Source organism: Manihot esculenta, chromosome 17 (assembly GCF_001659605.2).
Source record: "Manihot esculenta cultivar AM560-2 chromosome 17, M.esculenta_v8, whole genome shotgun sequence".
Lineage (NCBI taxonomy): Eukaryota > Viridiplantae > Streptophyta > Magnoliopsida > Malpighiales > Euphorbiaceae > Manihot > Manihot esculenta.
In genome coordinates this window covers 33349568-33362769 of record NC_035177.2, presented here as the reverse complement: position 1 = coordinate 33362769, position 13202 = coordinate 33349568, and the positions used below count along the sequence as shown (strand labels likewise).

General features: G+C 34.0%; 1 protein-coding gene across 1 annotated transcript; it reads right to left on the bottom strand.

Annotated features, from left to right (window-relative positions):
• Positions 1–6409: 6409 nt before the first annotated feature.
• Positions 6410–6712, bottom strand: LOC110604967 (classical arabinogalactan protein 4-like). The gene has a single exon (XM_021743245.1). It carries the CDS (start codon positions 6710–6712, stop codon positions 6410–6412), a length of 303 nt encoding a protein of 100 aa, XP_021598937.1.
• Between the last annotated feature and the right edge of the window lie 6490 nt (positions 6713–13202).

Here is a 13202-nt window from a genome sequence, read left to right as displayed (position 1 = left end):
ATATGATCAAAGAAAGAAAAAAGAAACATTTTCTTGTTTTATTAAAAAGAAAAAAAAAAGTAACGTTACAATGTTTGAAGGCAAAACTAGTGCTGAGATATGCACTAACAAGTCACATGCCTCTTATCACCACAGAGTTTTATAATTATATTTTAATCCTTAAAATTATTACATATTACACAGCTATTTTATAGAGTAAATTCATATTATTACATAATAGTAAACTCAACACCCCTCCTCAAGTTGAAGCAGGTAGAGAGAGTAGATTCAACTTGTTAGACAAAGAGCTATGGTGAAAAACAAGCGAAGCTTTAGTAAAGAGATCTACCAATTGTTCTTGTATAGGATGATGGCTAGGAAAAATTAATCCTTATTGGAACTAATCTCGCACAATATGGTAATGGATCTCGATATACTTGGTGCACTTATAGAACACTGGGTTAGCAACAATGTGAAGTACTACTTTGCTGTTATAATAAAGAGGGATAGGCAAAGCAACTGAAACATGCAAGTCTTTAAGAATATAGCTAATCTAAAGAAGCTCACAAACAGTGTTAGCCATGATCCGATATTCTGTCTCAGTAGATGATTTAGAAACTGTAGTATGTTTCTTTGTTTTTCAAGATATAAGGCGAGGCCCTAGAAATATGCAGTAACCAGATAAGAACTTCTGAGAATTTAAGCAAAATACTCAATCCAAATCACAATAAGCAATGAGAGATAAAACTTAGTGATAGGAAAATATAATCCTAGATGTAAAGAGCCTTTAAGATATCTAAGTAGATGTACATCAGCCTTCCACTGAGGCTTTAAGCATGCTCATAAATCAGTTGAGATGCTGTACCGCATAACATATATCAGGCCTAGTTAAATTTATGTAAAGAAGCCTTCCAAGTAGCCTCCTGTTCATATCAGGTTCACTCAGAAGCTCTCCTAAATCAGGAGTCAGATGTAAACCCTGTGGTAAAGGAAATGATGTTCGCTTATAATGGAACATGCCCGCATCTTTGAGAACATCTGAAATGAACTTTGTTTGACTTAGAATACTGCCCTGTGAGGATCTAGCAACCTTAAGGCCTAAGAAATATTTTAGAGGCTCCAAATCTTTGATAGTGAATTTAGAGTGTAATGCATGTTTGCATTCATTAATTGCATTAATAGAGTTTCCACTAGGATTACATCATTAACATATACCAATAGAACTAGAAATAAAGTACCAGTGTGTTGAATAAAAAGGCAATAATCATGAGAGGACTGTGTAAAGCCCAAAGTTTTAAGGAAGATAGTAAACTCAATATTCCACTGGCTAGATGCTTGTTCGAGCCCATATAGGGACCTTTGAAGTAAGCAAACTTCGCCAAGCTGGGCCTTGTGATAACCCTAAAGAGGTATCATATATCTCTTCATTTAAATATCTATGTAAAAAGGCATTATTTATGTCTAAGTGAAAGATGGGTCATTATTTAGAAGTGGCTAAAGTAATGAAGATTCTCACTGTCGTAAGCTTAGCCACAGGAAAGAATATATCTTTATAGTCCAAACCTCTATTTGATTGAAACCTTTTGCAACTAAACATGCTTTGTATCTCTACCTCACTAGTGGGTTTAAATTTCACATACCCACTTGCAGCCTATAGCCTTTTCATTCTTCGGTAAATCAATAAGGGTCTAGGTATTGTTATTTTCCAAGGCTTGTAGCTCTTGTTCCATGGCCTTAACCCATTTAACATCCTTGGATGCTTGTGCATATGTGCAAGGCTCATGAACTTTGTTCACATGGCAAATGTAAGAGTTGTAGGATGGACAAAAGGAAAGAGAGGATGTGGGCACAAGATTAGCATAGTCTTGCATCCAAGTTGGAGGCTATCTATGTTTCTGAGATCTTCTAGGGAAAGAACGCTCATTGAAGCTGGGTACAGTAGGATTAGATGTGTGTAATACAAATTCAGTGAATTCTATATCAGTAACAGGAATGGAAAGGGTAATATGCTCAACATCCTTCTTGCTTGATTCACCTTTCTCCTTTCTAAAACTCTTCTTTGGGATGAATATTTTATTTTAAAAGAGCAACTTTCTTATCCTTCTAGTCACCAAGGCTAATTCTTCATCATTTAGCTCTTCTTCTTCCTCACTAGTGTCTTCAAAGGATACCTTTAGAGCAATGTTCTTTTTTATTTTGCTATATTTCTCCACTTGCTCTCTCTCTAGAGTCATCTCATAATCAATGAGATTCCTCAAAAGTTCATCAAATTGTACCTTATCAAGTCCTTAGCACCCTTTAAAGAGACACATTTGGCAGTCATTCCTTAGCTAGACATCTAAGAATTTTCTTCATCAATTTCTCATTTGTGAATGTCTTCCCAAGAGATTTCATTCTTCCAATGATCTCAATGAACTTATTACACATTTAGCTAATAGTTTCATCGAATTTTATTTTGAATAACTCATATTGGTAGATGAGGGATTCCATCTTATTTTCTTTGACTTGATTGGTACCTTCATGAGTGACAACTAAAGTATCCCAAATCTCCTTGGCTATAGACTTTATACGTACTTTGTTGTACTCACTTCTACTAAGAGCACAAAAAAAATGTGAATGATTTTGTTATTAAGGGCTACCATTCTCTTCTCTAATTCACTCCATTTACTCTTAGGTTTTTGCTCTTGCTTTCTCTTTATCACTTTTATTGAAAAGAAATGACTATTTTCTACAATATCCCTTAAATCAACTCCTTTCGATTTGAATAAATAGTATATTCTATTTTTCTAATATATAAAGTCATTCTTATCAAAGAAGAGTGTTCTCACAACCGATTGACCTTCTTGAGTATTGAGTGTTGCCATTTGATCTTTACTCTAAGATGATTAAATCTTCAAGAAAAGATGATTAAATCTTCAAGAAAAGAAGACTAGCTATGATACTACTTGTTGTTCCTTGAAGCAAACCAAGAGGGGGTGAATTGGGTTTATAAAAAATTGAAGGCTAAAAATACAAATTAAAAAGGAATAAGGAAGGAAGAGTGATAATAAATACAAAGATTTATAGAGGTTCAACTATCCCAAACCTACTTCCTCCCTTCGAGACCCTCCTTCAGAGTTCAACTCTACTTTCAAATCTTATTTGGGTGAAGATTAAAACTCCTTATAATTCTACAGCAAAACCCTTGCTCTTTACCATTCTCTTTTTCTCACAAGAATAATCCTCTACTCAAAATCACACCCACTATAATTAATTCACTCAACAACTTTCACTTAATTTCAAAACACAAACCAATTACAACTCAAAGCAAACTTTCAAGAAATTAATATTATGATTCAAGGTTTAGAGAGAGAAAAAGTGTGAAAATCTTGAATCTCAATTAATGTGTGCTTAGATAGTTGTTATAATTTTTTTCAGATAAAAAACACATTATATTTATAGTTATAACATAAATATAGTCATTGAAGATGCATTAGATGCAAATATAGCAATTTGTGTATTGAAATAGATGTTATTTTGTGCTAAAAAAAAATTCAAGTTCGGCGGCCGAACCTTTGGAAGTGAAAACACAACTTCTTGAATATAGTTTTTCGGCGGTTAAGTCCCAATATTCGACGACTGAATATTTGAGAGTTTTTCCTCTTTTTCTCTACTTTTGGAAGTCTAACATTGATTTTAGAGATACAAAAATATTTTATTAAATTTTTGAAAATTTATAATTTAGACTATAAAATTTCAAATTTTCAATCCGTTTGAATATTTGTAACCTATATTTTAAGATCTTTTAGTTTGATAAAAAATAATTTCAAAGCACTCTATTTGAAAATTTTCATTTTGCTCCCTCAAAGAGTTATTGAGCAAAAACTTAAGTTACAAACTTTCAATTTTTATGATATTTGAATTTTTGTAACTTATCATTTGAAATCTCTTATTTGATAGAAAAATATATTCACAAAGGCTTCATACGTCAAATTTTATTTTGGTCTTCAAAAATAATTACTTAAAAATTGACCATATTTAGAAGTTTTAGAATTAAAAAAAAAAAAGAATTTGAGCCAACACACATAATTAATTGAAATTCACAATGTATAAACTAAAAATTATATTTTTGTCCCTTTCTTGTAGTATGCTTCCAATCTTGGCACTTTTCATTCTTGAAAATAAAGCAATTCTATTTATTTAAATTAGGGACCTACAAGTTCACACAAATACTTCTAAAGATAATTAGTAGCACACCAATTGTTTATTAGTCATCAAAATAAGGATTAGAACACTTAGATCCAACAGTTCTTAATGGTAGTATTAAATTGAGTTTCTACCATATTGATGAAATACTTGATCAGATTGAAAGTTTGACCTTTAAGGTGCATCATGAATGTCCATACTGCTATGGTATTATCCAAAATGGTAAGAAAATATCTAATACTAGTGATAGAGGTAGTTTTGTAAGGTCCCCATATGTTTATATTGATTAGGTCAAAAGGCTACGAAGCAATAGTGTGACTTTTGGGAAAGAGCAATCTGGACTGTTTGGCCAAGGGATAAATAGGGCAACATATTATAGTATTATCACTAATGGTAATACCCTTAATATGTTTGAGTTTGCCAATAGATGCATTACCTAATCTATCATGAAAGTCAATAATAGACATAGAACATCCAGATATTTATCCAGAGGATATGAAACTTTTTTTATTAGAATTAGTTACAAGAAGCATGGTATTTAAAAGAGTATGTAAAACAAAAGTAGTATTCATGATCTGATGCAAACATTAACTAATCTCAGTATGAGGAAAACTCGTTTGATTGAGCTTGAACAAGCCTCCGTATTTCTTTCCTACAACCATCACCCTTTTATTCAGAGGGTTCTGTATAATGCAGTATTGCTAGCAATTCACAACACAACAAGCACAACTATTCACTAACTGCCTAACAGATATGAGGTTGTAATGAAATTGTGGAACATACAACACATTATCAAGCATAATATGTCAAATAGATTAAGGTTGCCAGAATGTGATATTTGTGTTGTAGTCCCATCAGGAAAGAAAACAGAGACATGTTTGTATAAAGGTTGTAAAGAAAGAAACAAGATTTTGTCTAAACACATATGATTAGTGGCTCTAGTGTTTAAAATCTAGCTAGTGTCATTATATAGTTTTGCATAAGAAATTTTGATAAAATTAGATTTACTAGCAAAATCCATGAAATGAGAATTTAGTCCAATTGAAGTGCTTGGAGTGAAAACATTTTTGTAGCAATTACAAGCAAAATAATTTAGTTCTTGAATTTTTATTTCATCAATAAAATAATTTTTCTATTAAATTTACCATTTGTCAACTATTAATTAAAGAAGTCAACTCAAATTAAAATGACTAAATTGTTATAATAGTTGTTATAAATTATTAAAATTAAAAGGATTAAATTGTTATATTTTAATAATAAATTTAACAAAAAATTATTTTGTTAACAAAATGAAATCTTAAGGACTAAATTATAGATTTTATTAAACTTTAGAAACTATTCTATAAATTACCTTTTTATATAAAAAAATTGGCAAAAACAAAAACCTGCACTTGAATTATATAATATGACTAAAAAAATACCATATTTTAATAAATATATTTTATCCAAATATATCTATAATTATTATTAAAAGTATAAATAAATCAAATTAAAGACAAATAGACTAAGTAAATTGCAGCTCTCGCTCAAAAATTTTAATAAATGGTAATTTTATTTAATTTTTAATAAAAAATAGATATAGATTTAAATAGAATGATGAAATTTAATATTTTTAATAACATAGGTATAATTTATGGACAAATTTAATTTTTTTGCAAAATAACTTAGATTTTTTTGCTTATCCACGTATAAAAGGGTAATATGGCTTTTTGTTTTCTTTTCCCTTGTTGGCAATAATGATTATTTTTTAGTATACATAATCGTAAATTCCCTTGAAATTTTTTTGTTGTCAAGATTAGATCTAATAAATTGAATCCACAAAGTTATAACTTTATAAGTTTGAATTAGAGACATACGCTGAAATAAGGTATATATATATATATAAATGCAAAATAAATTTAAAAATCTACAAGGTGATCCACACATGAAAATATAAACATAATCTAAGAAAGAAAAATATTCAATATGCTATTACATATTAATCATATATGCTCAAGCAAAGACAATTAATAAAACAAAATAATTTTATTACAATAATGCAATACAACAAACATTAAAATCAACACAAAATTATTTAAGTAACAAAAGAAAAGACAATTTTTTTTAAAAGAAATGAGGTTAGAGCTCATGATCATGGATCATTATTACAAAATACTACAAAGAAAGACACAAAACACATTGATCATTATTCCAAAATACTACAAAGAAAGACACAAAACACAGAAGAGAAACTAAATGCAAAGGATCAAGGCAACAATTTAAGGAGAAAGAAAGAAACAACAAGACCCACAAGTCCCATGAACTTGGATGGGAAAGAAGTGAGAGAACTTGCATTAGTGGCCGGAGAAGGAGTAGGAGTAGGAGTAGTAGGAGTAGAAGGAGGCGGAGGAGGCGGAGGAAGAGTGGTGGGTGGAGAAGGAACAGGAGTAGGTGAAGGTGCTGGTTGAAGCCCAGGAGTTCCCACTTGCGCTTGAACAGCTACAGCCAACAGAAGAGAGCAGGCAAAACTGATGGCGATAATGGTCAAAAGAGTCTTGTGAAGAGCCATTTTCTTGATTATCTCTTATAAACACTCTTTATATGCTTTTCTTAATTTTTTTTGTGTTTTACAGTGATTTCTTATGTGTTCCTTTCTTTCCCTTTATATAGGTAAGCAGGGTTAGGAGGGTTAAGAAGGTGAAATGATGTGTGTAAACACTTATTTTTCTTGAAAATTCTTTGGGTGATGAAACCTATGAATCTAAACTTGTCTTTTTGGATAGTTGTTTATGACATAGTAGCAAGAATAAATATTTTTAAAAGTTTGAAGTTGGAATTGGGAAAATGAAATGAAATGCGTAGCTAATAAGGTCATGGGTCTTTGCTGGCCAAACATAATAACTATATATATTTCTTGCTTAATTTCTAAAAATATTCATTTTTCACCAATGTTTATGGACTCTTGTCCTATGTCAACGGCATATTTGACAATTTCTTTTCATGGGTAGTAATTAACATTATTTAATTTTCAAGTCAATTCCTCTAAATTTTTTATTACTTTCAATTTATTTTATATACGTTGGAATTAAATTTCATTTAATTGATTAAATTATCAAAATGTAGAAGATAAAATTAATATTTAAGATTAAGTTTCTGTTTGAATATATTAATACTCAAAAAAATTATTTAACGGAAATTATTTTTGTAATTAAAAAATTAATTTATTTTAAGAAAATCAAATTAGTCTTTTAAAAAAAAGAAAGTCTTTTTTTTTTTTAATTTTAAAAATCTTACTAACCCTCTATTTATAAATTTGTTAATATATTCTATTTTTAAATTTAAATTAAACAATGGAAAATAAATTATGTTTTGAAAAATATTGTTGATGAAAAATATTTTATTAAAAAATATTTTTCACTTTTTTTAACGTTTAGAACACTTAAAAAATTAGTTAACATAAAATATTTTTTTAATTAAAGAAAAATTAAATTATTTTAAGAAAAATGACCTGTATTTTTTTTAAAAAAGTAATTTTTATATTTTAAAAATCTTATTAATACCTCTATTTATAAATTTTATTAATATATTTTATTTTTAAATTAAAATTAAATAATAAAAAATAAATTATTTTATTAGAAAATATTCTCCATGGAAAATATATGATCAAAGAAAGAAAAAGAAACATTTTCTTGTTTTATTAAAAAGAAAAAAAAAGTAACGTTACAATGTTTGAAGGCAAAACTAGTGCTGAGATATGCACTAACAAGTCACATGCCTCTTATCACCACAGAGTTTTGTAATTATATTTTAATTCTTAAAATTATTACATATTACACAGCTATTTTATAGAATAAACTCATATTATTACATAATAGTAAACTCAACACCCTTCCTCAAGTTGAAGCAGGTAGATAGAGTAGATTCAACTTGTTAGACAAAGAGCTATGATGAAAAACAAGCAAAACTTTAGTAAAGAGATCTGTCAATTGTTCCTGCATAGGATGATGGCTAGGAAAAATTAATCTTTATTGGAACTAATCTCGCACAATATGGTAATGGATCTCGATATACTTGGTGCATTTATAAAACACTGGGTTAGCAACAATGTGAAATACTACTTTGCTGTTATAATAAAGAGGGATAGGCAGAGCAACTGAAACATACAAGTCTTTAAGAATATAGCTAATCCAAAGAAGCTCACAAACAGTGTTAGCCATGACCCAATATTCTGTCTCAGTAGATGATTTAGAAACTGCAGTATGTTTCTTTGTTTTTCAAGATATAAGACGAGGCCCCAGAAATATGCAGTAACCAGATAAGAACTTCTGAGAATTTAAGCAAAATACTCAATCCGAATCACAATAAGCAATGAGAGATAAAACATTAGTGATAGGAAAATATAATCCCAGATGTAAAGAGCCTTTAAGATATCTAAGTAGATGTACATCAGCCTCCCACTGAGGCTTTAAGCATGCTTATAAATTGGCTGAGATGTTGTATCGTATAACATATATCAGGCCTAGTTACATTTATGTAAAGAAGCCTTCCAAGTAGCCTCCTGTTCATATCAGGTTCACTCAGAAGCTCTCTTGAATCAGGTGTAACGACCCGGAAACCGGACCGCTACCGGCGCTAGGATCCAGATCGGCTTAAGGCCGCTGGGACCCATAGCAAGCCTAACATACATCCTGTATACCTGTTAAATCCCATACATGATCAAACATATACATAAAACTTTAAACTTTCTCTTTCATTAACCAAGCTCAACCTGCGCATGCACAACTCATAACTATAAAACCCCACACTGGAGCCCTCATCAAATGTTCCAATGGGGTAACATATCATACATAAACTTGGTTTACATAAAACATCAATAAAACATTTTACAGATCATGTGCAAAAGGAACTAACCAATATACTAGGGTCAAGCACAACTCTAAACCTCAATAATCATCATTACATTACATTACTGTACCATACTTTACATTACATTATATTCATGTCCACATCTAACTATTACATAAGACATTACTTTACTCTTGCTGACTTCCTGATCTAGCCCGTACCTGCAAACCTGGGGGATTAAGGGAATGGGGTGAGCTACTAGAGCCCAGTGAGCAGAATAATAAAACATTATATTTAAAGTTCATGCTCATGAAATGCATCACATCACAGACAAATCACCTTAAGGATGAACTTGTCACCAATAGCCCTCTACATTTCCATTAGTGCCAGAACGTAGAATGGGTCCTGGTCTTTCTCTTACATAACATATCATAACATTTCAAAGTGCCAGGGACGTAGAATGGGTCTTCTTGGACTTTCTTTTACATAGTACCAGGGATTTAGAATGGGTCTTCCTGGACTTCCATACCGTGTCATCATCATATCATATCATACCATACAAGGGCTAATGGATCACTCAATGTTCATCCACATCAACAACATAATATGCAATGCAACATATTCGTGAATTCTAATGCAACAACCTAATATATCTCATGGCATTCATGATGCGTGAATCATGCTAAAACTTTCATTATTTGCTTTGAAACATAAAGAGTCATTCTACTCACCTCAGGCTAGCTCTGACAAGACACTGAAGCAGCTATCTCACTGCTGGGGTCCTCGGTTTCTCGGGTCTAAACCTACACAGGTGGACTTAGATGAGGGACCAAACATACATGAACATAACTCTAAACTACTCCCAAAAAACCCCATAAAACACCTTAAAATAATCATAGAAAAACATACAAAAGAAGGCTGAACAGGACACCTTTAGCGGCAGGTTCGGGGGCCGAAAGTCCCTCCAAAGCTGAAACTCAGTCACTTTCGGCGGCACCTTCGGCGGCCGAAAGTCCCTTCTAGAGACGAAACTCATGCATGTTCGGCGGCCGAAACTCCCTTCTAGAGCCGAAAGTCCTGCTTTCGAGGGCAGGGTTCGTCAGCCAAAGGCTTGCCTCCACTGTAACGACCCAGAAACCGGACCGCTACCGGCGCTAGGATCCAGATCAGCTTAAGGCCGCCGGGACCCGTAGCAAGCCAAACATTCATCCTGAATACCTGTTTAATCCCATACATGATCAACAATTACATAAAAATATTAAAACTTTCTCAATTAATCATTCATTCATTCTTTCTTTCATTCTTTCATTCATTCTTTCACCAAGCTTAACCTGTGCATGCACAAACCATAACATAAAACCTCTCACTGGAGTCCTCATCAAATACTCCAGTGGGGTAACATAACATACATTAAGCTTGGATTACATAATCGTCATTAAACATTTAAGATCATGTACTAAAAAGGGATTGACAACATACTATGGTCAAGCACAATTCTATCCTCAATAACATCATTACATTACTGAACCATACATTACATTTCAATATTTATCATGTCCACCACTAGCTATTACATGACCACAACTTTACTCTAGCTGACCTCCTGGTCTACCCTGTACCTGCAAATCTGGGGGTTAAGGGAGAGGGGTGAGCTATAAAGTCCAGTGAGCAGAATAAATAAACATTCAATTTAAATTTCATGCTTTCATGAAGTGCAACACATCACAAACAAATCACATCAAGGATGGACTTGTCACCAATAGTCCTCTACATAGTCCAATCATGCCAGTGGCGTAGAATGGGCCTCACTGGTCTTTCTCTTAACATAATATAACATAGCATAACATTCCATAGTGCCAGGGGCGTAGAATGGGCCTCACTGGTCTTTCTCTTAACATAGTGCCAGGGGCGTAGAATGGGCCTCACTGGTCTTTCTCTTAACATAGTGCCAGGGGCGTAGAATGGGCCTCACTGGTCTTCCATACCGTATCATCATCATACCATAACATACGAGGATTAAAGGATCATTCAACATCCATCCACATCATCATCAAGTTATGTAATGCAACATATTCATGAATTATAGTGCAAACAATCCTAGTATATCTCATGGCATACGTGATGCATGTATTATGCTCAAAATTTATTTATTTGCTTTAAAACGTAATGATTTATTCCACTCACCTCTGGCTGAAGCAGCTATCTCACTGCTGAGGTCCTCGGTTCCTCGGGTCTGAACCTACACAGGTGGACTCAAATGAGGGACCAAACATCTATGAACATGACTCTAAAATACTCCCCAAAAACCCCCTAAAACACCTTAAAATAATCACATAAATCATGCAAAAGAAGGCTGAACAGGGCACTTTCTGTAACGACCCGGAAACCGATACCCCTCTGTAATGGCCCGAACCGTCACCGGCGCTAGGATCCAGATCGGCTTAAGGCCGCCGGGACCCGTAGCAAGCCAAACATACCTCCTATCTCCTGGTCAAATCCCATACATGATCGAAACTTTAACATAAAAATTCAAACATCTGATGTACAAACCGAGCCTGACCTGTATGCGACATAACTGAAAACATCAAGAACCCCCTACTAGAGCCCTCATCAAAACTCTAGCTGGGTCAACACAACATACATCAAGCCGGAGTCACATCCAAGGAACTAGAACCTAACCTGTGCATGCAACAAAACCACAAACATAAGACCTCTACAAGGGTCCTCATCAAACACTAGTGTGGTAAACAACACATGCCACAAGATTAGTTCAAACATAACTCAACATCTAAAACATTACATACATCATGCATTAAAAAGGGACTAACCAAGTCTTAGGGCCAAGCACAGTTCTAATCCATAAACATAACTCTTACAATACATAACATCTTAACAAAAAGAATATCGAATCTTAATACATGTCCACACTAAAAGCTTACTAATCTATTACATAACCATAACCTTAACTCTTGAGACTTCCCGATCTTCTTCAAACCTGCAACACTGGGGTTAGGGGAGAGGGGTGAGCTAAAAAGCTAGTGAGTAGAAACAAAGAAAACAGTTCATTAATTACATACTTTCATGAAATGCGTCATAGCACAAACAAATCATATCACGGATTGGACCCAACCCCAAAACATCCCTTCCAGTCTCAGTATGCCCGGCCCAGCCGGGTCTCACAACCTTCGTATGCCTGGCCCGGCCAGGTCTTACAACAACTGAAAATGTATGCCTGGCCCGGCCAAGTCTCACAACATGTCTAGGGCTAGTGGGGTCGTCCTTGGTCCAATCTCCAACAACAGTAAATAATGCAATGCTTCATATTCGTGTAACTAGTGCAATCAACCTATTACATATAAACATGATGCATGAGCATGCTTTAGGCATTTGATTTCATAAAATAAAGATTTAAGTTTAGTTCTACTCACCTCTGGCAGACGCTGGACTAACTCTGCAACTGCTAACACTGATGGCCTCCTCGATCCCTCGGGTCCGATCCTACACAGGTGGACTCGAATGAGGTGCCAACACACTCTAAACAACTCATAAACAACTCCCCAAAAACCCTCTAAAACATCACTTAATCATGCATAGAAAACAACCTTGAAAAGGCTGGACAGGGCACTTTTGGCGGCACCTTCGGCGGTCGAATCCTCCTCCAGAGACGAAACTCGGGCACTTTCGGCGGCACCTTCGGCGGCCAAAAGTCCCTCTCCAGAGACGAAAGTCAGGCACTTTTGGCGGCCGAACCTTCCTTCGGCGGCCGAAAGTCTGCTTTCAAGCCAAAACTCAACTTTCGGGGGCAAGGTTAGACGGCCAAACCATGCATCCAAAGGCAGGTTCGGCGGCCGAAGCTACTTTCGGCGGCCGAACCTGAATTCTTCCCAGAAGGGCAGAACTCAGCTTCACATGCATTCAAGCCTCCCAAACCTTCCAAACACCCCAAAACAAGCACCCAACTTTACCAAAACATGCATAAACCTAAAACCATGCATAAAGGAGCTTAACAACTAGATTAAACTCCAAAAACAACATCAAAACATACCTAGATAGTTTATGACCCACATAGGCCAAAACCATCAAAACAACCCAAATCCTCACATACTCTCTCCCCATCATGCATACTCACTCCCACATGCATAAAGGAGCATAAACTAACAACATATCATCACATAAACACATATAATCATACATTGGGCATCAAACCCACATAA

Bases quoted from the DNA above. Each gene is read 5' to 3' on its own strand.
- LOC110604967 (XM_021743245.1), bottom strand. From the start codon at position 6,712: ATGGCTCTTCACAAGACTCTTTTGACCATTATCGCCATCAGTTTTGCC.